This window comes from Chinchilla lanigera, unplaced genomic scaffold (genome assembly GCF_000276665.1).
Source record: "Chinchilla lanigera isolate Chin_1 unplaced genomic scaffold, ChiLan1.0 scaffold00036, whole genome shotgun sequence".
Classification (NCBI taxonomy): domain Eukaryota; kingdom Metazoa; phylum Chordata; class Mammalia; order Rodentia; family Chinchillidae; genus Chinchilla; species Chinchilla lanigera.
This window is the reverse complement of record NW_004955437.1, coordinates 8,934,776-8,957,670: the sequence shown is the minus strand read 5'-3', so window position 1 is coordinate 8,957,670 and position 22,895 is coordinate 8,934,776. Positions and strand designations below refer to the sequence as shown.

Genomic DNA, 22,895 nt, shown 5'->3' with positions numbered 1-22,895 from the left:
CAAAAAAAGACACTGATGCTGTATAAGCAGGATAAGATGGGTCAGAAGTCTGAACAGGCATTGAACAGGTGGGTCATTAAACGAGGAATATCTGTACATATAAATGGAAGTGCCTGTGGTTTTCTTCTGGATGGAGGAAAATCTATTCCACTACTCACGATAGAGTTCATTTATCTGAACCAACCGTTTGAGCTTCATTAAGATCATATCTTTTTCCCATAGCCTCAGTTCAGTGTCCACTAATGTCCGCTTAATAGCCCATTAGTTGCCAAGTGACACCCAAAGGCCTTGTGAAAATGTCTTTGCCCTCTCACTGGCGGTAGGCCAAGTTAAAGGTCTCCCAGAAACGTTGCTATTACTAGGGAGATTTTTGGAGCTAGAATCAAGAAAAGAGGTCACATTGCTTCATGTTACTCATTAAAGCAGTCATGGCCAGGCCACATATGGCCATGGAGAACCAGTAATACAGCCCCACAAGGCTGAAAACTTTGAATGCTTAGTGATAATTTCATGCCTTAACTGTGGAGGGCTCAGCAGACTGCATAGGTGAAAGTGGAACTGCAGTGCAGGGCTAACTCCCCAGCCTATATGGGTGCTGTGTGTGCTTGTGGGCGTTGGCAAGTAAAAAGCAATGACTACCAGTAATACTAGCTCAAGCTTCCTGCATGGTGTGCACCTGTGAAGACAGGCATTGATTGATATGAAGCAGAGATGTAATGTTCTCATCTCATTATTAAGCTAGACTTGTTATTTTGCAAAAAAATTATTGATTTAAAATATTAAAGAATTGGTGTTACTTGCACACATTAACTATATTACGTAGTGTAAGGGCGGCCCAAGATAATTCCTCTTCACTCAGTGCTGCCCACACAGGCCAGAGGATTAAACACCCATGTGCTGGAGGGAGAGGTGCAAGCTTTCTAGGAAGATAGAGTATTTGGTTCTGCTACCTCAGGGCCTACTTTGTAGTTATGGGAAGGGTAAAAGCTAGAAGAGATACTAGCTACCGAGAGACTGGGTCAACCTGACTCTGCAGGAGAAGGTTCTAAGGTGGTGATTGTTTCTCTGATAGAGGTACACGGAAGGCTCCGTCAGCCCAGAAGACAAAAGAAGCTGCTCATTGCTGCCCCAGCCTCCATTTGCCAGAGAGTTACACATCGAAATTGTGTCCTCTCCCCACTACAGCACTAGTGGAAATTATGACCAGATTCTTTATCGGCACTTTCAGACACCCAGGTTCGCTGCCCACCCCTTCAGGGAAGATGGCATCTCATCCTCCTCACTCTCTTCTCATGCCTCAGATCCAGGAGCCCCAGGGCCTCTGGTTAAAAGAAGCCACATAGTTAGGCAGTATTTCACCCAGAATCCTCTTGTTGTGTCAGGCAGACAACAGAGATAGCTGAGCCATTGAGGTGGACCTTCCAACCTGAGAAATGTGTTTAATCAAAGAGGACTCCAGCAGGGAACAGTGGCACATATTTGTAATCCCAGTGCTTAGGAGGCCAAGGCCAGGAGGATTTTGAGTTTGAAGCTAGCCTGAGCAAAGGAATGAGACTTTGTCTCAAAATTAAAAAATAAAAAGTGCTGAGGATATAGTGTAGAGTGCCTTTGGGTTTGATCCCCAGTACCACAAAGGGGTAGGGGCGAAAAATAAAGTGAGAAAAACAGAGCATGTAGGAGAAAGAGGGAGGGAGGGAAGCAAGGAGGGAGAGGGAGAGAGAGCATGAGAGCGAGTGTGCACGCTCCAGAAGACCCAGGAGTTTTCTGTGTCTCACTGATTTCTGCCCATCTAGTCTCCACCTTTCCCCAGCTCAGTCTGGGTCTCCTTGGCTCCTGGATCACTGCTGGGACTCTGGGTACACAGTAGACTCTGGGGTGGGCAGGGGGAAAGGGTCAGGCAGGGCTCCATGGGAGCTGACCCAGGCCGCTGCTGTGTTGCAGGGCGGTCCAGGAAGGCGATGTCCTGTGTGTGCCAACGGCTGGGCAAGTAGAAACTCTGGAAGGAAGTCTGGAGAGACTGCCCAGGTATGTGGCTACCTCCTGTCCCGTGCCTGGAATTTGTACCATGGGTGCAATTCTACAGTGGCCCCCTCCCAAATTGTATGCAGTAATTTTGTGCCTAAGAATATTTTGCTGTTGCTGTGTATGTTTTTCTGGGGAGAAAAAATAGGTACATGAGTGAAAAAGGGTTAAGAACCACTGCCTGGGGGCTGGGGATACAGCTCAGCAGCGCAGCACCTGCCTGGCAAGTGTGAGGTCCTGAGTTCAATTGCCCATACCACCCCCTCCCCAAAAAAGAAAAGGACCACTGCCTGAGCCGGGTGTGGTGGCGCATGCCTATAATCCCAGCACTTGGAAGGCTGAGACAGGAGGATCACCAAGCATTTTAGGCCAGCTTGGACTCAACTCTGTCTCAGAAAACCAACCATTGGCCTAGAGTTGTAGCTTAGTGTCCAAGGCTTTTTGGGTTCCACCACCAGCGCTGAGAAAAAAAATGCCACTGCCTGCTGTCTGTGGGAAGTGCTTATCCTCAGACTGTCTAGTGGTCCTGGGTAAAGTGAAACAGAATAATTTAAAGGGGGCCAGGGATGCAGCTCAGCAGCAGAGCACTTATCTGTCATGTTGGAGGCCCTAGGTTCCATCCCAGCATCACCAAAGAAAACACCAAACAGGCTAGTTTCATGTTCCCAGCGAAGATGAGGTTCTATCCTTTCCACTCTCAACCGTAGTATTATTTAGGCATCTGTGAGAGGCATCTCAGACATTAGGAGACACAAACATTAGGAGCACATTAGGAGACACAGACCTAGAAATGGTGGTGCATGCTTGTAATCCTAGCTACTTAGAGGGATGGCTGGGACTAAAGGATAGTAAGTTCAAGGCCAGCCTGGGGAATTAGTGAGACCCTGTCTCAAAATAAACTGGGCCTGTCAGGCCTGGTATACATCTGTAATCCCAGTACTGGAGAGGTTGAGACAGGAGGATTGCTATAAATTCAAGGCCAACCTGGAACACAATGAGTTCAAGGCCAGCCTGAACTGCATAACAAGAGCCTGTCTCAAAACAACAAAAAATTAGCCCTGATGGTACATGGCTGTAATCCCAGTGCCCTGGGAGGCAGAGGAAAGAGGATTGCAAATTCAAGTTTAGCCTGGGCAATTAGCAACTTAGTAAAACTATGTCACAAAAAATAAACAGAGGGGTAGCTCAGTGTGAAGGCTCCCGCATGTGTGAGACTCTGGCTTTAGTCCCCAGTACTGCAAGAAAATAACAGAATGCGTTTTCTCCTTCAGCTGGTACGGTGCGTGCATACTACTCCTCGGTCCTGTCTCTGAAAATGTGGGGTCAGGAGGTTGCTGCCAGCACCCTTAGAAATGAATCAAGAGCCTAGATCAAAGGTCCAGCTTTTCTCTTCCTTCAGTTTGTGCCCACAGAGGTCTTGTGGCAGGTGGGGAGGTGAAGGGTTAAGAGGCAGATATAGGTATAGTTCAGTGGTAGGGAACATGCTTAGCATACATACAGCCCTGGGTTGAATCTCTACCACCAAAATAAAGTGACTACTCTTGACCGTATTTTTCTCTTTGGGACTGATTTCCTATAGGGATTGACTGGAAGGAGAGCCAGGCTTGGGGCGCCATCATGTGCAGGCCTGTGGCTCTGCCAGCTCATGACCTCTCAGAGACGCTGTGTCTGAGCACCTGGTCCATCCTCTGTCTATACTGAGCTGGTTCCAGCCAGTGCTCAGTGCTCCCACTTTAAGACAGTGGTACCGGATGAAGAGCATGGGATTTAGGCCGTGTAATACCTCTGAGATTTCCCTGATGAGTCCACAGCTGGAGCAGGATCCCCTGAGAAGAGCCAGGCTGTATTACAGTCACTTCCCAGCTCTACCTCTCCTCTTAAATTTTGCAAACACCTGCAAGGTCACTTTCTGTGGGGCAACTGCAGAACCCTGCCCTTCATATTTTTGAAGGAAAATAGGTACTGGGGCTTTCCGAGACAGACCAGCAAGCTGGCTCTGCCCCTGGACTTGGCTGGCCCGGGCTTACAGAAAACCACCTTCTTCCTGAGTGCTGAGCATGGAGCTCTTCTCTAGCCAGGCCCCAGGAAGCAGGGCTGGGGCGGGTGAGCAGGGTGTCCCAAGGACAGCTGGAGATGAGTACGCAGGCCACTGGGCCCTGGAAGAGTGGCCCTGAAGTCCTGTGCTCCCCGGAAAGGAGCTGCACTGTGCTGCACTTCTGGAGCCAGGCCCCCCTGGGAGCCAGCTGCTGCACCCGGGATAGGTTCCAGAGTACCGGGCCTTCTCTTCCTGGGCAGTCTACCCACCGACCCAACCCCTGACAGCGTTGGCCCTGTTGCCCTCTGTGCAGGGCTTCCATTGTGTGTAGGAGCCTGGCTTTGATGCTAGGCTGTAGACCCACTTGTCGCTTATCTAATTAGAATAAGGTACGGTTTTCTGGGCTGGGGATGTGGCCTGGTAGAAGAGCTCTTAGCATGCACGAAGCCCTAGGTTCACGCCCCAGCAGAGTTTTCCTTGTGTTCCAGTTTATACCACAGCCACTGCCAGCTGTGACACAAGTTATAAAACCAACCTATTGTATTCTCCCACCTTGGGGCACTCCCACCCCACTTTGCTGCCAGAGGGAGCAGCTTGGCAGCTGTGGGATAGTGTGAGCAAAGGAATTCACACCTTTAAGGTCCATTCAACCTTAAGGAGGCCCAGGTTAAGCCGGGAATGGTGGCACACACCTGTAACCCCAGCACTCTGGGAAGCTGAGGCAGAAGAATTGCAAGTTCACCTATCCTGGGCAAGTTAGTAACGCCCTGTGTGAAAAAATAAAGAGGATTGGGGATGTAGCTCAGTGTGAAGGCCTTGGGGCCAGTCCTCAGTATTGCAAAAAATAAATTTCAAAAAGGAGTTGGGTTAGAGTCTGGCTCTGTCATTGCCTTGTTGCCTAAGGACAAAAAAGGAAAGTGGTTGATTTCTTTGTCTGGGAAGTTGGTTAGTAGCTTCCATGTGTACCCACCCCGCTCCCTGTTAGCAGAATGAATAAACCTAATGATACCTCTAACCAGTGCCTGCACAGCCCTTGTTCTGCCTCAGAATTGCTGTGGGAGCTCTAAACAAATACACATGCCTAAGCTGTACCTCAGACTGACTGGATAAGGCTCTGGGTTAGCTTGGGGCCTGGGCAGGCCTCCCCCATGGGAGAGATGTTAATTTTAAAAATTGAGATGTAATTCACATACCGTATTACATGCATGTGGGCACACATGTGCTGCAGATCAAACCCCTGGTCTCATTCATGTTAGGCAGGGCTCACCGTTGAGACATATCCCCAGCCCTAAAATTCATACTTGTACTTTTTTATTTGCAGGGCTGGGGATTGAACGTAGGACCTTGAGCAAGTGCTCTTCCACTGAGCTATATCCCCAGCCTCTTATGCTTTTTTGTTGTTGTTGTTGTTTTTTTGAGATGGGTCTTGATGGCCTCAAATTCATGATTCTTCTGCCTTAGCCTTCCAAGCATCTGGGGTTACAGGTGTGTGCTACTGTACCTGACATCCATTAGAGTCCACAGTTCAAGTAGGCATACTGGTGTAAGCCTGTAGTCCCCACTGCTCTGGAGACTGAGGCAGAAGGAGCAGTTGAGCTTACACATTTGACACCACCTTGGGCAACATAGACAGTATACAATTTAGTGTTTTTTTTTTTTTATATTTACAAGGCAATCAACATCTCTAATTCCCGAACTGTTATTACCGCATAAAGAAACTATACCCATTAGTAGTCACTCCCTCTTCCTCCCATTGCCTCGCCTGATCCTGGCAGTCACTGATCTTCAGATGGAATTGTGTAACGTATGATCAGTGATTGGTTTCTATTTTTTGTTTCGTGATGCTGGGGATTGAACCCAGGGCGCTGTGCTTGCAGAGCAAGAGCTCCACCACTGAGCCACATCCCCGGCCCCAGTGATTGTTTTTTAGAGCTTCCTAGGTAACTGAAGAATGGAGAATCAAATTAGTCATCAGATGCTGTTATTAAGGATTCTGCAGTTAAGATTCTGTGGGTTCTGGAATAATAGGCTGGGGACGTCCCTGTGAGGTCTTGGGCCAGAATGGACGCCTAGGAGAAAGAGGCTGTTGTGAAGCCAAGGTGATGACTCAGGATCCACACACCACTTAGTGTGGCAGCACCTTCTCCCACTGAATGAGGGACAAGGCCTTGTGCCTGGGCAGGCACACTCCCAGGCCGCCTGACATTGGCATAGGGAGACACCGAGGTTACAGGCATAGCTTCTGGCCTGAAAATGTGTATGCCACAAGCCAGGCTTCGCAGCTACAGCTCAGTGTGAAGACCTTGGGTTCAGTCCCCAATATTGCCCCCTCACCCTCCAAAAAAAGCATGGTAAGGTGGAGGAGTTAAGAAAGACCATCTGCTCTGCTTCCTCTGCTCCACACACCCTGCCACATCTTGGGGCACTTATTTGTGCTGCTCTTGACATTGTCCTCCACGACTGGGGAAGCCACCCGTCCTTGGAAAAAGGGTGTGGGGGTTCCAGATCCGGGCTTCACTGGGCCTCTTTCCTACAGGTGGCACGAGGTATTTTTTAAAGTGAAGAAAACCATCGGGGATGCTCCAGGTGGGCCACCTGGTGCCTACTTAGCCGACACCACACACACCTCCTTGTACATGGTGAGGCCCAGTGGGAGCTGACCAGGTGACAGGGTGCAGGGGGGGCTCAGACCTAACACCATTTCACCGTCTCACAGGTGGGCTCCACCCTAAGCCCTGTGCCTGCCTGCCTTTCCGAAGGGCCTGGTCTCTGGAGCAGCTTATCCCCTCCCGGCCTAGAGGCCTTGGTGACAGCACTCTGTGCTGCCCTGAAGCCTCGTCTGCAGCCGGGGTGAGTGAGGCCATGCCACAGGGCTCTGTCCTCTCAGGACATGGGGCAGGGGCCAGAGGTTAGCTAGAGGATGGTTCCTAGTGCTCTACCCAGACATGGGTAGCCCAGCTGCAAGGCCCATTGTAGGCCCCTGGCCTGCTGGGTTCTGCAATAGACTTCCAGGTCCTTCCTGAACAATCTCTGTCCCCAGGTCAGTTGAGGGGAAGATCCTCCACCCAGGCAGCTATCTCTAGGGCAGCGCTGCCCTTGGGCACCCACTGGACGGCCTGGCCCTGAGGTCTTAGCATGTAGCACCAGAGGCCTGAGTGTAAGTTCAGAGCTCTGCCTGGTGCCATTCAGCACTGTTGGGATCAGCCCTCCTGAAGGCACAGCTGACCACAGGGTACTGGCCTGGCTGAGGGATGTGCCCCATACCCTTGCCAGAGCTCCAGAGGCCTGTGGAGAGGGACAGCGCCAAGGGTCCCTGTGTCACAGGGACTCCAGCAGGGGTCTGTTCTCTGTTTGCAGGGGCACCCTGCTGACAGGCACAAGCTGTGTCCTTCTGCGGGGCCCCCCGGGAAGTGGGAAGACCACTGCGGTAGCTGCTGCCTGCAGTCGCCTTGGACTGCACTTGTTGAAGGTGAGGGTCCCTGGCCAGCCCCAGATTTGGACAACTCTTTTCCCCGCCCCGGGCATGTTCCCACAGGGTGGAGATGCAGGGTCCTATCAAGGCAGGGGGCCAGGAAGTGGGGAGGGCAACCAAAGGTGGGTCCTGGTCACTGTTCTTGTTTTGCCCAACACTGCCCTCCAAAGACAGCCTATGTGGGGCTGGGGATTTAGCTCAGTGGCATAGTGCCTGCCTGGCAAGTGCAAGGTCGTGAGTTCGATTCCTGGTACGGGAAAACAAAACAAAAAAAAACAAAGACAGCCTATGTGTCCTGACTCCTCTGCCCCTGTCCCCCATCCTGCCTGTCCCTTGCACACAGACCCTTGACACACACCTCCCTCCCCAGGTGCCCTGCTCCAGCCTCTGTGCAGACAGCAGCGCGGCCACAGAGGCAAAGCTGCAGGCTGCCTTCTCCCGGGCCCGCACCTGCCGTCCTGCTGTCCTGCTGCTCACCGCTGTGGACCTGCTGGGCCGTGACCGCGACGGGCTGGGCGAGGACCCCCGGGTGGTGGCTGCACTATGTCACCTCCTCCTCAGTGAGGATCCCCCCAGCAGGTGCTCGCACAGGCCTGGGCCCAGCCTTGCTCATCCTTGCCACACCCCGTGGCTTCTCAGAAGCCCCACACGGTGTTCAGAGGGGGAGCGTGGCTGGGCATTTCTTGGGGCTGTTAGGTTGAAGCAAATGTGCAACATCTGCCTTCTGTGCTCCCATGGCAGGGGAAGCGCAGGTCCCCACCCCTGCCACCCCACTCCCCTTACCCTCAGTCCTGTGCCCGCCTCCAGCTGCCCTCCACTGATGGTTGTGGCCACCACAAGCCGGGCCCAGGACCTGCCCACCGACGTGCAGGCAGCATTTCCCCACGAGCTGGAGGTGCCGGTGCTGTCCGAGGGCCAGCGGCTCTGCATCCTGCGGGCCCTCACTGCCCACCTGCCCCTGGGCCAGGAGGTGAACCTGGCACAGCTGGCCCGGCGGTGTGCGGTGAGTACCCTGCGGGGGCCAGGGTAGACACCGAGGGCTCCTGCTCGCCATGCCTGCTCAGGTTCCTCCTGTGGCTCCCTAGGGGTTTGTGGCAGGGGACCTGTGCACCCTTCTGACCCACAGCAGCCGTGCTGCCTGTGCCAGGATCAAGAGCTTGGGGTAAGAAGTGAGAGTGGGGCACTGGTCGGGGAAGGTGGCTGCGGCGGAGGGGAGGGGAGCAGGACGGCTTCGGAGCGGCCTTCGGGGGGCCCTCAGCCTGCCTGTTTCTCTGCAGTTCAGGGGGCAGCCTGAGTGAGGAGGACGAGGCCGAGCTGTGTGCCGCCGGCTTCCCCCTCCTGGCCGAGGACTTCGGGCAGGCGCTGGAGCAGCTGCAGACAGCTCACTCCCAGGCTGTGGGGGCGCCCAAGGTGGACCCTCTTCCCCCCATGCTTGGAGCCTTGGAGGGGCACAACACCCCACATGCACACCCCAACCTTGTGCGCCTTTCGCCAGATCCCCTCCGTGTCCTGGCACGATGTGGGTGGGCTGCAGGAGGTGAAGAGGGAGATCCTGGAGACCATCCAGCTCCCCCTGGAACACCCGGAGCTGCTGGGGCTGGGCCTGCGACGCTCCGGCCTTCTGCTCCATGGCCCCCCAGGCACTGGAAAGACCCTGCTGGCCAAGGCGGTGGCCACAGAGTGCAGCCTGACCTTCCTCAGGTGTGTAGGTCGGCAGGGGAGGTGCGGGACGAGGGTCTGCCCACAAGGCGGCTGTGCCCAGCTGACCACTCGCTCTTACAGTGTGAAGGGGCCGGAGCTCATCAACATGTACGTGGGCCAGAGCGAGCAGAATGTGCGGGAAGGTGAGCCATTGAGACAGCCCCCAGCCCTCCCCGGCCCCGCCCCCAGGCACTGAGACCTCCCCGCAGCCAGGCCCCTGCCCAGCCAGGTCTGGGTGCTGGGGTGCCACACCCTGGCTCCCCACCCTCCCTTGAGCCCCTCGCTCAGTGTTTTCCAGGGCCAGGGCGGCTGCCCCATGCATCATCTTCTTTGATGAGCTGGACTCCTTGGCTCCAAGCCGGGGACGAAGTGGAGACTCTGGAGGCGTGATGGACAGGTGGGCCCGGGAGGAGGGTGGGAGACAGCTTTGGCAGTCTGCAGACCACAGCCCAGGATCGCGTCCCTGACCTTTCACTTCTGGATAAAATGATAGATGCTGAAAGGAGCCCTGGAGGAGTGGGACCTGGCACAGCAGGAGACAGGGGAGGGTGTGCAGCAGAGCCCAGGACTGAGTGGCCAGGGAGAGGCCCCACAGGCAGGGGCAGAGCCTGATGACGGACCAGGGACTCTGCTTCCTCCCCTACAGGGTGGTGTCTCAGCTCCTGGCTGAGCTGGACGGGCTTCACAGCACCCAGGACGTGTTTGTGATCGGGGCCACCAATAGACCAGACCTTCTGGACCCTGCCCTCCTGCGGCCTGGCAGGTGGGCATGAGGACTGTTCACCTCCACCAGCCCTGCTAGGGTGTGCCCCATTCAGTACCTCTGTCACCCCTAGTGGCTGATCCCCCTGATGCTTTCACTGCCTGTCTCCCTAAGATTCGACAAGTTGGTGTTCGTTGGAGCGAGCGAAGACCGGGCCTCCCAGCTACGTGTTCTGAGCGCCATCACCCACAAGTATGCCCTGGGCCTGAGTGACGAGGGGTGTGTGCTGCGTGCGGGGCAGCCGCTCAGTGCCGGGCTGCAAGGGAGGAGGGAGGTGACGCCAGCGGGAATGAGTCTCCTCGCCCACAAACAGGTTCAAGCTCGAGCCCTCAGTGAGCCTGGTGAATGTGCTGGACCGCTGCCCTCCCCAGCTGACGGGAGCCGACCTCTACTCTCTCTGCTCTGATGCCATGACCTCCGCCCTCAAACGCAGGGTTCATGATCTGGAGGAAGGTGAGCCACCTTCCTCCGGTGAGGACGCCTGGGGGCTCTGAGCAGGAAGGTCCCTTTCCCAGCGTCACTCCCCGTGTCCCCCATAGGGCTGGAGCTCGGGAGCTCCACGCTGTTGCTCACCATGGAGGACCTGCTACAGGCCGCTGCCCGGTTGCAGCCCTCCGTCAGCGAGCAGGAGCTGCTCCGGTACAAGCACATCCAGTGCAAGTTTGCTGCCTGCTAGGAGCTGTCTGGTGCTAGGACCTACCCACCATGACCAAAGGTACCTACAGGGCTTCTCAGAGCCCCATGAGGAAAGGGCTCTTCCTCAGGATCTGCCCACCTAAAATTACCCTCCCCAGGAGATGCGCTGGATGCAAGAGATGTCAGGGCATGTTCAAGGGTATCTCCTGCTTTTTTCCACGCCAGCGGGAGACTGCCAGCTGCTCAGGAGGCCTAGTCCCAGGACAGCCCTGAGGCCTGTTTTGCAGCAGAAAATAAAGTGTGTGCTGCCCCCTGTTGGTGATATGGGGAGCTGCATGGGAAGAGCACAGCCGTGGTGGGAAGAGAGGCCAGGACCCTGACAGAAACACACGCAGGGCATTGACAGGCACAGGTTGTATTGTTTCTGCCCCATTTGGTGGGGCCACCTTGCTGCTCCTGGGGCCACATTCACTCCGTCCTCTTGAGCACGTGGATGAAGTAGCAGGGGACATGGGCCTGGCCCGGCTTGTATGGCTTGAAGTCGCCCAGCACACTGTGTTGGCACTTGCCCCCGAAGGCTGCTTGTAACAGCTCTGTGAAGGGCGCCAGGCGGTGTGGGAAGTAGGAGAGCCGGAACTTGCTGCAGGGCGGCAGACTGTGAGGCTGTGGGCTCAGCGCGCCCCCCACCACCCCTGCCCAGCCAGGCACTACCTGAAGCCCGGGGCGCCATCCCGGCCGGCCTCCGGCAGTTGCACCGTGTAGTCCAGGGTCACCATGTGGGCTTTGTTGTTCACCATCAGCACTGACGTCGTGATGTCCTTGGTCAGGTCGCTCTGTCGGCAGTGGAAGGGCTGTGTCAGTCTCTGCAGCACCAGGGCTGTGGACCCAGGTGCACCCGCCCGGAGCCCACCTTGTAGTAGATGTTCTTCCCGGGAGGAGCGCAGCCTGTGCTGAGGATGTGATCATAGTTGCGATGGTCGATGACCAGCAGGCCGCCTGGCCGCACCATGCTTGCGATGTTCCTCAGCGCCAGCTGGTGCTCACTCTGGTCCCCTGGGCTCCGAGCAGGGTAGAGGCTCTGTCACCACCCTCCCTCCCGCACCTCCCTCCAGGGCCAGAAAGGAGTCTGTTCTATGTGGAACGCAGGCGCCAGGGCCACACCACTCACCTCTGCAGTCCGGCAAGTGGGCAAAACTGTTCCCGAGGCAGATGACAGCATCGAAGCCGCCACCTTCTGGCCGGGGCACATCTTTGTCCAGAGTCATCCAGTTGGCTTCTTCAATGACTGGGGGTGGGGGACACAGGACGGGCAAGAGACAAGGGAACGATAGCCTCAAGGCCAGAAGCTGCAGCTCCTCCAAAGGCACACTGGGCTCCCCCTCAGCGGAGGGGGCCCTTTGGAGATGGGGAGACTGGGCAGGAAAGAGGGCCCTATGCTGAGGGGCTGTGACTGGGGGGAGACTGCAAACACAGTTATGTGAGCTCTCCGAGCCAGGCATGGTGATGGACACCATCTGGATGTAGCCAGCACGAAGGCCCTAGGTTCAGAGTACCAAAGAACAAGACCACGTAACACTTCACACCCACAGTCCCCACCAGTCCAAGGCTGCAGCAGGGGCGTGCTGAGCCCAGGAATTCAGAATCGGCCTGGGCAACCAGTGAGATACCATCTCAAGCACTGAGTGGGTATGGTGGCACATGCCTATAATCCCCATATTCTTGAGACGCTGAGACAGGATAATTGCTGGTTGAAACCCAGCGTGGGCCACTTAGACCCTGTCTTGAAACAGGCTGGGGAAGTGGCTCCGTGTGAAAGTCCTGAACTGAAAATAAAGTCTAGCTCTTGATCCCTGGTACCTCTTGTGAGACCCACGTTTCCTCCAGGGAATGTCAGTAATGTGGCTCCCAGGCCAGAGAGAAGGTGACCTGGGCGGTGGAGCTTTCCCAGGAAGGACACGTACCCCACTTGTCAAAGGCTGGGTCCCGCCGCCGGTTCCAGCGCTCTTTCAGTGCATACTTGAGCATCTTGTCACTGGCGTCCACGCTCGTCACGCTGAAGCCCTCTTCCACCAGCATGATGGAGTCCACCCTGGGGGAAGGGCAGGGTGGCTGGAGAGGTGTGGGCTGCGGTGCTGCCCCTCTGCCTCCTTTCCCTGACTGCAGATGACCTCCTGTCGGCTCCTCACCAGCAGATTTTTTTCCTTTAATACCTTTCCAGAGGCGCACATTAATGTTTCAAGTATCCCTGCAAGGGTTGGGGGACATCACCACTGAGGGCCAGGGGCTGCTCCAGGGAGCACTGAGGGTGGCCGGTAGCCCCGGGTGGATGCTCACGGGTCTGAGAAGCTCGAGTGTGGAAGCCCCTGGCACAGTGCTCTACGCATGCAAATGTTCTTGGCGCCACCCAAGGCCATTTCTCGGAGGGACAGCGGCGGAGCCAGAGAGCTGCTGGCCCCAACCTCCGACTGCAGCACGTGGCCCGCGTCCCCACCCGCGATCCTGCTTCCCTCTGTTCTCACCCGGTGCCGCAGGCCACGTCCAGCACTCGCTGGCATCCATGCTGGCGCAGCAACCCCAGTAGCCACGCTTTGTACTCGGCCGTGCGGCTGCGGGTGTCCCCGATGTACAGCTGCCACACGCGTGCCGCCTCCCCATCCGCATACTGATCCGGGAGGCCCTCGGCTGCCACCCCCAGGGAGCGAGTGCGGTACACGCTGTCCACCATCGCGCCCTCTGCCCGATCGCGGCCGCCCGCATTTATCAGCGGCCCGCGGCACACTGGGCCAATGGCAGTGGAGCGCGGGGACACGCCCCCACCTGGCTCTGCCCAGCCACGCCTGCGCTGCCCGGACCAGACCCTGGCTCCCTGTTCACTTGACCCGGGCGCTACAGAAAGCTGGTCTGTCGCCCACTCCACCCCACCCGAACTGAGAAGGGAAGCGAACTTCAAAATCCATGCAGACCTGACCCTCCTGGGTGGGCGGGGCTGGACCATGCCCAGCAAGGAAGAAGGGATGCCTCACTGAAGGAGGCCACCGGGGCACGAAGTAGAGGTGCCGGCAGAGCCCTCCGCCCACCTGGAAGCAGGGGTGCCGTTCACGCAGGCCCCGGCATCTGGCTTCTTGAGTTCTGACCTGCTGGCCTGGCATGGTGGTGCACGCCTGGAATCTCAGCGGGGCACGGGTCAGGGAGACCAGTCTGGACAGTTAGGGCTGGGGTGCAGCTCCGTAGTGAAGCACCTCTAGGTTTGACCCCTATACTCCGGCGCAGTGAGGAAGAAAACTGCTAACAGCTGGATGCCGTGGCAGCACCTACAGTCCTGACCCCAGAGAGATGGGAGGGCCCCTGGAATCCAGGAGTTGGAGGCCAGCTTGGATGACACAGAAAGACCCCCATCTCCAAAAAGCGAACCAAAACAGCCTCACTGCACACTAAAGACCATCCGCTGCTGCTGGCCCACATCTGTAATCCCAGCACTGGGGGAAGCTGGGGCAGGAGGACGGCACGTTCGAGCCCAGCCTGGACAATTTAGCAAGACCATCCCAAAGGACTAGGGCTGAAGCTCAGTGCAGAGGCCCTGGGTTCCACCCCTAGAACCACTTAAATAAACCATCGGCTTTCTGCAGGGAGAAATTTGGGGGAGGCACTTTAGGGCCCTTGCTGTTCCATTGCTCTTGGTCACACACACAGACCCTTGGGTGTGGTTGGTCCACATCTCCCTTCCTCGCCAGAGCAGGTTCCTCAGATTTTTGAGACAGAGCTGGACAACGTACCTAAACAAGTCCAAGATCTGCAGAAAAGCCTTTGCCACCTGCCTCTGTGCTTCTAGCTTCAGAATGAGAACAAAGAAACCTCTCCTTCCCTAATCCTTCTACCTCAGCAGCACCCCAGAGCTGGAGGGAATCCAGGGATGGTGTGGTCACCTTCACCGTCTCCTTAGCACACAGTGGTCTCAGATGATGGCACCTTGGGCTCCGGCACACTGAGTGTGCTGGTGTATACCTGTCCCAGCTACCCTGGCGCCCGAGGCAGAAATATTGAAAGTTCAAGGCCAACCTAGGGCACTTCAAGGCCACCCTAGCCCTGTCTCAAAAAGGGATGGGATGTAGTTCGGCGATAGAGTGCTTTGCTAGCGTACATGAGACTGTGGGCTAGCTCTGCAAGGAAAAAAAGTGCGTGTGTGAGGTTTGTTCATGCTTGAGAACTGTAGTGTTGCAGGGCTGCTGTGAAAGTTTGGAAGACACAGAGCTCCACACGTAAGGGGCTGCCATTCACACCCCAGAGCTCATGATGGATCTGGGTATTTATAATGGTAGTTTTCTGGCCAGTATTCAATCAAGTGCCTCATTCTAACTAAATTTATATGAAAACAACACAAGTTGGGAGGCTGAGACAAGACTGCAAGTTTGAACGCACCCAGCTAGGTAAATAGGGACTTAGTGAAACCACTTCCAAAAAAAATTTTTTTTTAAGAATGAGGTATGAGTATCAGGTCCTGAGTTCAATTCCCCAGTGCCAAAAAGAAAAAAAGATCAGGAATGTGGCTCAGCATGGAGGTCCTGGGCGCAGTCCCAGTTGGAGCATGGTGCTAAATAAAACATCCACACAGCCACCTGCAGACAGGAGGTGGATTCTGGGAGCTGCCTTGAGTGAAGCCCTGAAAGGACCCGAGACGTCACTATCTGCACCTGCAGTTCTTCATCTGTTTATTTTGCAGAGCTGAGGTCTAACCCACCTGAACAGTGACCACTGAACTCCGCCCCCAGCCCCACCCACGGTTCTCATCACTGAACTGTTAGAAACCAGCCTGTGGTTTGGCCGGCAGCGCTCATGGTGTGGGCGACAGGAGCACACAGAGATGGATCCATTCTGGGGTCTGACGAGCTGCTTCTGAGGACAAGACCCTAACCCACGTGAGCCCTGCCCCTCTTAGAACATCGGGGTTCTCTCGAGGACTGGGATGCCGCTCAGCAGTGAGGGCTCGCCTGGCACGTGCAGCCCTGGGTTCCCTCCCAGGCACCGTAGAAACAAATAACAGAGAAGGCAGAGATGTCTGTGGGGTCCAGACCCAGCAGGCCTGCAGCACAGCGGCCACCTAAACAAGCTTCCCAGGTGCCTTGCACCCAGGTGAGGCAAGATCTTGTTCTAACAGGTTTCGGACACGGGACTGAAACCTGGTTAACTTGGGTTCTGGATGGCTCTGCCTAGATGCACAGGGGCTGCAAAAGTTGGGCACAATGCCCAGAATCAAAGACGTCTACTCAGGAAGCAGCACCTGCTCCCACCTCTCCACACCAGGCTGGATGGGGGCTGGCTAGTGCTACCACCTGGCCCCAGGACATAGCAGGATCCCGCTATGAGCCATAGGTCAAAGAGCAAGCAGTTCCAGCACTGCCACCCTCGAACATGGGGCTGTGACTGGGTCCCTGGACCAACACCCTGGAAGCTGATGGAACTTTAAGAATCAATGATGGGTGTGAGGATATAGCTCAGTGGCATAAGCACCTGCCTGGCAAGTGCAAGGTCCTGAGTTTGATTCCTGGTACAAAAAAAAAAACACCAAAAACAAGAATCAATGATTCGCTGGAGACAGGCAAGTCAGGCATCTGGGTGCTGTGAGCTAGTGATAGAATAGGAACTCCGACTGGCTACAAAACCCAGGCAAGAGAGCTGCAAACTGACTCCTGGCCCAGGGTCCCAGCTCCTCCTGTGCCAACTGGAAATGGAGGCAGGGGCTGGACCACAAGTCCCAGCCTCAGCAGAGGCAAAACTATCACAGCTCCACCCTCCACTGGGCTGCCTGCGAGGGGCCGCTCCCTGGGCTGGGCCTCTGAGTCCCTGCAGCGCTGCACTCTCGGCCTAGGGCAGGAGAGGGGTTTCTGTGAGGTGCTCCTCTGGTGGGGCATGATCTCCCTGCTCCCTCCTTCCACCCTCCTCGACTTCCACCAAGGCTACTTCCTGGCTGCCTTTCTGATGGGCTGGGGCCAAGCCAGGTCTGATGTGCCCTAAGTATGCACCCTGCCGGCCCTGGCCTAGCTGTTCTTATTTACCTTGGAGCTCTTGGTGGTGGGCCAGGCCCAAGCAACAGAACTAGGTCAGTGTGGATGACACTATCAGGGCCAGGAGCAGAGGGGAGGGCCCTGGTGGCTGGGGAAGTGGAAAGACTTGGAATCTGAGTCCCAGCTACACCATTTATGAGCAGGACCTATCATGGACCCTACCTCCCACATGTGCAGTCAGGGTTCGAATTCACACCACTAACTTCTGTGTGTGGTAGTGCATGCCTGTCATCCCAGCACTGAGGAGGCTGAGGCAGGAGGATCACAATGAGTTCACGGCCAATTTGGGGCCAGGGATTTAGCTCAGTAGCATAAGCGCCTGTCTGGCAAGCACCATGTCCCAAGTTCAATTCCCAGCACCAAAACAAAACAAAAAGTTCTGTACTTTGAAGAAAACTTTAAAAGCAGATATTAAAAGGATAAGCTGGCAAGATTTATCACCATGCATTGCAGCGGTATTTCTGGGGCCAGGGATATAGCTCAGTGGCACAGTACCTGCCTGGCAAGTGCAAGTTCCTGAGTTTGAGTCCCAGCACCAAAAAAACAAAAAAAAAAGAAAAAAAGAAAGCAAGGCCAGTTTGAACTACATAGTGAGACCCTGTCTCAAAAAACAAAACAAAACAAAAACACCACTAACAAGGCCTGCACCCTGCCCGAGACAGCCTGGGAACACGGGTCCACCATGCCACCACCTACAGAGCATGGGGCAACCCGGGGTTGCCGGGGACAAGGTATCCTGCCCTACAAACTCCAGGAGAGTGACCAGGTGTGGTCATCAGCAAACAAGGTCCAAGAGCAGACAGTGTGGACAGAGGTTGGGTGGCGGGTCCAGGAAACTACAGGACCTGAGGAAGGCGCAGGGACGAGAGGGCAAAAGGTGGTGAGCGGGACACAGTGCCTGCGACACAGCATGAGGAGCAAGCAGGGGCAGAGGGTGAGGGCAGCTGCCACCCGGCCCAGGGTCACAGGAGGCAGCACAGGGTCACTTAGCTCACCGGCCCTGCCCCGAGCAGCCCCAGCTACTCCCGGCATTGCCACTTGATGGGACCGTGAGGGGAAACGGAGGCCACAGGCACCGCAGGGCCTCCAGGGGAAGGATGCAGGAGTCACAACCAAAAGGCAACACGTCTTTACTCCTGGAGCCCCCAGGAGGGCTGGGCACAGGGCTGGGGGTGCAGTCTTGCTTCTCAGGTACAGGGGAGGCGATGCAGGCTGGGCGCCCTCCTTGGGCTCTGCAGATCTCTCGTCTGGTTCCAGAATCTGCTCCTGTCCCTCCTGAGTCACACTGGGTCCTACGAGTCCTGACCCCGTGGCCACCGGAAGCCCAGGCCAGGAAGGGAGCCGCGGCGGGTGCGCGCCGTCATGGTCCTGAGCTGCCATGTCCCCAGGCTGGGACATCGCGCCGGAGTCTTCAGCCTCGAGGTCGCTCAGAGCTCGTCAGCGGGGCTGTGTGGGAGCGGTGACGCCTTCTGGATGCCCCCCTCCTCCTCGTCCTTGGCACCAGGGTCCCCCTGGAGCCCTGCAAGCTCCTTCCTCTGCTTGCTGCCGCCACTGGCCGCCCTGGCCCGGCTGCCCTTCTTCCTGGCCTTCTTCTCTCCCAGGGTAGCCGTGTCGCCCTTCTTGCCAGACCACCGCTCTGCCAGGCAGCCTGTGGGCGGTGGGAGAGGCCGGGAGCGTCGGGAGGGTGGCTGCGGCCCGGGCACCGTGCGGGGCTTCTGGCGTCCCCAGGGCACCCTCTGTCCCCGCCCCGGGCCCCTGGGGACTCACTGGTGTCCTTGCCCTTCAGCACGTGGTTGGTGCACAGGAACTCGGTGAGGTCCTCCTCCTGGTGGTTCCGGTACCAGTCCTCGATCACCTCCTCGAACTCCTCCACCAGCACGTCACACTGTGGGCCGCGGCACCGCGTCAGCACGGCCCGGCGCCTGCCTCACCCCCCAGGGCTCCCCAAGCCTGGTGACTCTGCGAGGCGCCTGGCCAGGGTCATCAGCTCCCCCCCATACCTGTTTCTTGAGGTCCGCCACCTCGGCGGAGGTCTCGTTCCACAGCTCGTAGGGGATGTCCATCACCACCTTGACGCCCTTGTGCACCAGGCTGTGCAGCGTCTCAAAGGTCTCCGACATGCCCTGCGGGGCGCGAAGCTGTTCACCTGCACGCCCTGGGGTCCGCAAGGACCCGGCTGCTGGCCCTTCCCCAGCCTTCTCACCCCGCTGCCCGCCATCTCGCACCCTTCCCCACCCTTTCTGCAGGATCAGCTTTGCCCCCAAGGCTTTGAACCGAGCTACGTCCCCAGGTCTTTCATCTTTTTTGTGTGTGGGTACTGGGACTCGAACTCAAGACCTTGCGAGCAGGCCTTTTGCACTCAGACTCCCTTTCCAGGAAAGTTTATTTCCCCTCTCCTTCCCCGTGCTGGGCACACCCTTCTTGGTGGGAAGAGGGTACAGCCGAGGCAGGAAGGACCCTTCACTCTGTCAAAACTACGTGTTTCTGGGCAGAGCCAACACACTACCTGTTTCTTCCATCTTCCCAAAGTCGCACGCACGCACGCACGCACGCACGCACGCACGCACGCAAAGACGCTGGGGAATAGCTCAGGGGTACGGCAGCTGCCTAACATGAGTGAGGCCCTGGGTTCTATACTCAGAATCGCAAAAGAAAAAAATTTCAAACCACAAACATAGCCTCCTTGCCACCCCCGCTCTGTACACAGCAGTGGCACAGCACCCGCCGCTTTGCACTTTGCCTGTTTGTTCAGGAGCACAGCGGAGCCAAGCGCACAGGCAATTCCAGCTCTGACCGGCTCTCAGGGTTATCAACCCTGCTCCGCGGGGAGGAAGTCTGTGTCTAATTGTTTGCTACAGAGCATAATTTTAAACAGTTTTTATGCAAGCAAACCCGGATTCATGAGTTAAAGTCAGGTAACTTTTTGTTTTTCAGTACTGCAGACTGAACCCAGGGCTTTCACCCTCAGTGACATCCACAGGCCCTTTTATTTATTTATTTATGTCTTTTTAGACATGGTCTCAATATGCAGCTCTGGCTGGCCTTGAGCTCACTTTGTAGCCCAGGCTGGTCTCAAACTCACAGTGATCCTCCTGCCATGGGTGCCACCATGCCCCGGGTTTATTTTTTAAATTTTGAGACAAGGTCTCACTAAGTTGCTAAGTTGCCCATGCTGGGTTTGAACTTGAGATCCTCCTGCTTCAGCTTCCCAGGGTGCTGGGATTACTGGTGTCCATCAGTCACCACGCTTGGCTGCTAGAAGGGATTTTAGGGGGAAAATTTTAGGGCAGCAGAAGGGCCTGTTTGAAGCAGCTTCTCTCCTGCGACAGACCTCTGCGCGCACACGGAGTACACTCAGTGTGACACGGGTGTCAGGGCTGGGTTGAGGGAGGTGCTGCGTGGGCCCAGAGATGTGATGACTGATGCCTCCAAGTGACTTCTGAATCTCCCTGAGTTCCACACATCAGCATATTGCTGGCTCCAACTTGCACAAGGGCTTTAAGCCCGTGAGCGCTCCACCTGCAGATCTGTGTGAGAAGAGGGACCCTGACAGGAGACCCCCCCCTGTCATGAAGGTGCCTAATGCCACAGAGCATGAGGCCACTCAGGAGGGGAGTGAGCAGTCAGCAATCCAAGAGTGGGCTGAGGCAGGAGGGCTCCCGGGATGCCCGGAGATCACACCCACACCAGCAGGCGTACAAGCACTCACGCAGGCCTGGGTGAGAGTGCGGCAGAGCCCACCTTGGCAAAACGGTTGCTGCCGGCCCTCTCCTTGTGCAGGCTGTAGTCCAGGAGCCGTTTGCAGATGGTCTCAGTGACCTCAATTAACCGCAAGTCCCTGCCGAGACAGCAGCAGAGAGGCGCTGAGTCCCCTCCTGGAGCCCGGCGCATCCCTCCAGCCCTGCTGCCCAGCGCCCGCGCGGCTGGCTCACCGACGACGGGAAGGCAGAGCTGGAAGGGAGATAGGTCATCGGGCCTGGGGGCTCGGGAGGCTGGAACACAGACCAGAGAGACAGCGTGGTCACAGCTCCGGGACCTCGGGCCTCCCCTGAGCCCAGCGCCGGCTCTGGCGCTGAGCCACACCCGGCTGATCTATTCATTCGGTTACTTTTTGCCCAACTGGGGAGTACTGCTTTTTTTTTATCTTTTTGAGACAGGGTCTCGCTATGCAGTTCAGGCTGGCCTTGAGCTCACTTTGTAGCCCAGGCTGGTCTCAAACTCGCAATGATCCTCCTGCCTCAGCCTCCCAAGTGCTGGGATTACAGTGAGCCACCACGCCTGGCTCAACTAGGGAGTAAACTCACCCCTTGTCCATGCTAGGCAAGTGCTCTTCTTCTTCGAGTTTTTATTAATTTTTTTTAAGAACCACGCAAAGGGTTAGTAGAAACAGAGCTACAGGACGCACTCAAGAGTAGAGTGCGAGTGCTCAGAGAAATGAGGCACCTTTTATTTATTTTTCTGAGACAGGGTCTCATTAAGTAGTCCACGCTGGCCTTGAACTCACTATGGAGCTCAGACTGGCCTCAAACTTACAGCCATCCTCTTGCCTCAGCCTCCCAAGTGCTAGGATTAGCGTGTACCACCCCATTTAGCTTTCGATTTTTAAATACAGCAAAAGAGATCAAATTTCGATGGGAAGACACCATTCTATTTTGAAAACATGACTGTGACAGACACACATTGTGTTTGGCTTCTGACTCTAACATCTTCTGCTGGCAAGAAGCAGTGACAGTTCTATGCGTCTCGCTCTTCCAGAGGGGGACTCTGCGGCGCAGACAAGTTAAGGGATCAAGAAGCGCAAAGCCGGGGCAGCCCTGGTCACGGCCTGAGAGCCGTGTGAGCGACCTCAGTGTCGTTCAGTGTGAGCGCCCCACCTCTCCCTTGGGGCAGGCCCGCCCAGCAGGGCAGGGAGGGCGACTGCCAAGCCCCAACCCCCAGCACTTACGACTTGGTGTATCTGACTCCCGCAGCCTTGCGGTCCAGGATGCCATAGCCCGTGCCAATCACCTCCTTCGTCTTGCCCGTTTCCTCGAAGGCTGACTTCAGCTCCACGGCGACATATTTGCACACTGCAGTGGGGGCACATGACCCTGCCAGCCCTCAGTGTGCAGGAGCCCGACAGGGGGCCAGTGCCCAGCAAGACAAGCCAGGCGGGTGGCCCTGCCAGCCTGGCCAAGGTGCTGCTCACGATGGGCTGGACTTAGTGCCACCCAAGTGCCCTCATCCCCCTGGTTACTTCCAAAAACTTCACACACAGCCTGGGCAGTGACGCACACCTGTGATCCCAGCACTCGGGTGGCTGAAGCCGGGAGGATTGCTGTGAGTATGAGGCCAGCCTGGGCCACCTAGCGAGTTCAAAGCTGGTCTGAACTACTTAGAACCTGTGTCAAAGAAAAACTAAATCATACATTCAATCCCTAGCACCCCACGGAAAAAAAGAGGGCTGGGTTGTACCTTAGTAGTAGCATCCTTGCCTAGTACTCATGAGGCCCTGGATTCAAATCCCCGCTACCAAAAATAAAATGAAACAAAATAAACTTGCTATTTTTTGAACTCTCACCAAAAGGAAAGTACTGTAATTAGTTGGCTATAAAGTAACTGATCTCAGAGTTGTATCTGTTATCCAATAATGGGGTCACATTATAAGGGATGAGATTGTAAGGAAAACCAGACCTGTTACTATGATCTAATTCTGACACAGCAGGGCTCTCCACAAACTCATGGCCAGTCCAGGCAACTCAGGGAGACCCTGCCTCAAAATAAAAAAGGCTGGGCATGTAAGTCTGTGCTGAGCGCAACCCCCGATAACACACAAAAACAGCTGCAAGGGCCCGGGATACAGCTCAGTGGCTAAGCACCTGCCTGGCAAGCACAAGGTCCTGAGTTCGATTCCTGGTACCAAAAAAAAAACAAAACAGCTGCAAATAGACCTTTCACCCTGACCTACGTCAGCACATTCCTTTTGTGTACCTCCCAAGAACAAGCACCTTCTCCATAACAAAACCATTACAAAACTTGAAAATTAACAATAATCCCTTGTCACCCAGTTGGTCCCCATTAAAATTTCCCTAAGTGTCCTCCAAATGTCTTTTATGGCTGTTTTTGCGTGTTTGGTTTTATTTTTTTGAGACAGGGTCTTGATATGTAATTATGCTGGCCTTGAACTCACTATATAGCCCAGGCTGGCCTCAAACTCACAGCGATCTC

General features: G+C 55.9%; 3 protein-coding genes across 5 annotated transcripts in view; 1 reads left to right on the top strand and 2 right to left on the bottom strand.

The window, feature by feature from the left end:
* Pex6 (peroxisomal biogenesis factor 6) overlaps positions 1–11,829 on the top strand; it is a gene marked incomplete in the record, with an annotated part of 19,029 nt that extends 7,200 nt beyond the window's left edge. Inside the window, 17 exon segments of one of the 2 annotated variants that reach the window (XM_013516895.1) lie at positions 1,073–1,236; positions 1,942–2,025; positions 6,594–6,696; positions 6,774–6,907; positions 7,415–7,526; positions 7,900–8,108; positions 8,337–8,532; positions 8,615–8,691; positions 8,807–8,939; positions 9,025–9,230; positions 9,312–9,373; positions 9,519–9,627; positions 9,877–9,993; positions 10,108–10,185; positions 10,307–10,446; positions 10,533–10,708; positions 11,742–11,829. In XM_013516895.1, coding sequence (XP_013372349.1) covers positions 1,073–1,236; positions 1,942–2,025; positions 6,594–6,696; positions 6,774–6,907; positions 7,415–7,526; positions 7,900–8,108; positions 8,337–8,532; positions 8,615–8,691; positions 8,807–8,939; positions 9,025–9,230; positions 9,312–9,373; positions 9,519–9,627; positions 9,877–9,993; positions 10,108–10,185; positions 10,307–10,446; positions 10,533–10,669 — 2,061 coding nt within the window. 2 annotated transcript variants of the gene reach the window in all.
* Gnmt (glycine N-methyltransferase) lies at positions 11,029–13,383 on the bottom strand. The gene is made up of 6 exons (XM_005389735.2): positions 13,149–13,383; positions 12,591–12,718; positions 11,798–11,914; positions 11,540–11,682; positions 11,341–11,462; positions 11,029–11,269 (listed from the first exon to the last, which is right to left on the bottom strand). Exons 1-6 carry the CDS (start codon positions 13,352–13,354, stop codon positions 11,098–11,100), a joined length of 888 nt encoding a protein of 295 aa, XP_005389792.2. The 5' UTR covers positions 13,355–13,383; the 3' UTR covers positions 11,029–11,097.
* A 4,418-nt stretch (positions 13,384–17,801) lies between these two features.
* Positions 17,802–22,895, bottom strand: part of Cnpy3 (canopy FGF signaling regulator 3) — an 8,987-nt gene continuing 3,893 nt past the window's right edge. The window contains exons 2-6 of one of the 2 annotated variants that reach the window (XM_005389733.2): positions 21,634–21,778; positions 20,430–20,526; positions 18,689–18,811; positions 18,456–18,573; positions 17,802–18,336 (exon numbers count right to left, since the gene is read on the bottom strand). In XM_005389733.2, the coding sequence (XP_005389790.1) occupies positions 18,116–18,336; positions 18,456–18,573; positions 18,689–18,811; positions 20,430–20,526; positions 21,634–21,778 (704 nt within the window). In that variant the 3' untranslated portion in view covers positions 17,802–18,115. The remainder of the gene's footprint in view (positions 18,337–18,455; positions 18,574–18,688; positions 18,812–20,429; positions 20,527–21,633; positions 21,779–22,895) is intronic. The other variant, XM_005389734.2, reaches the window with a different exon arrangement.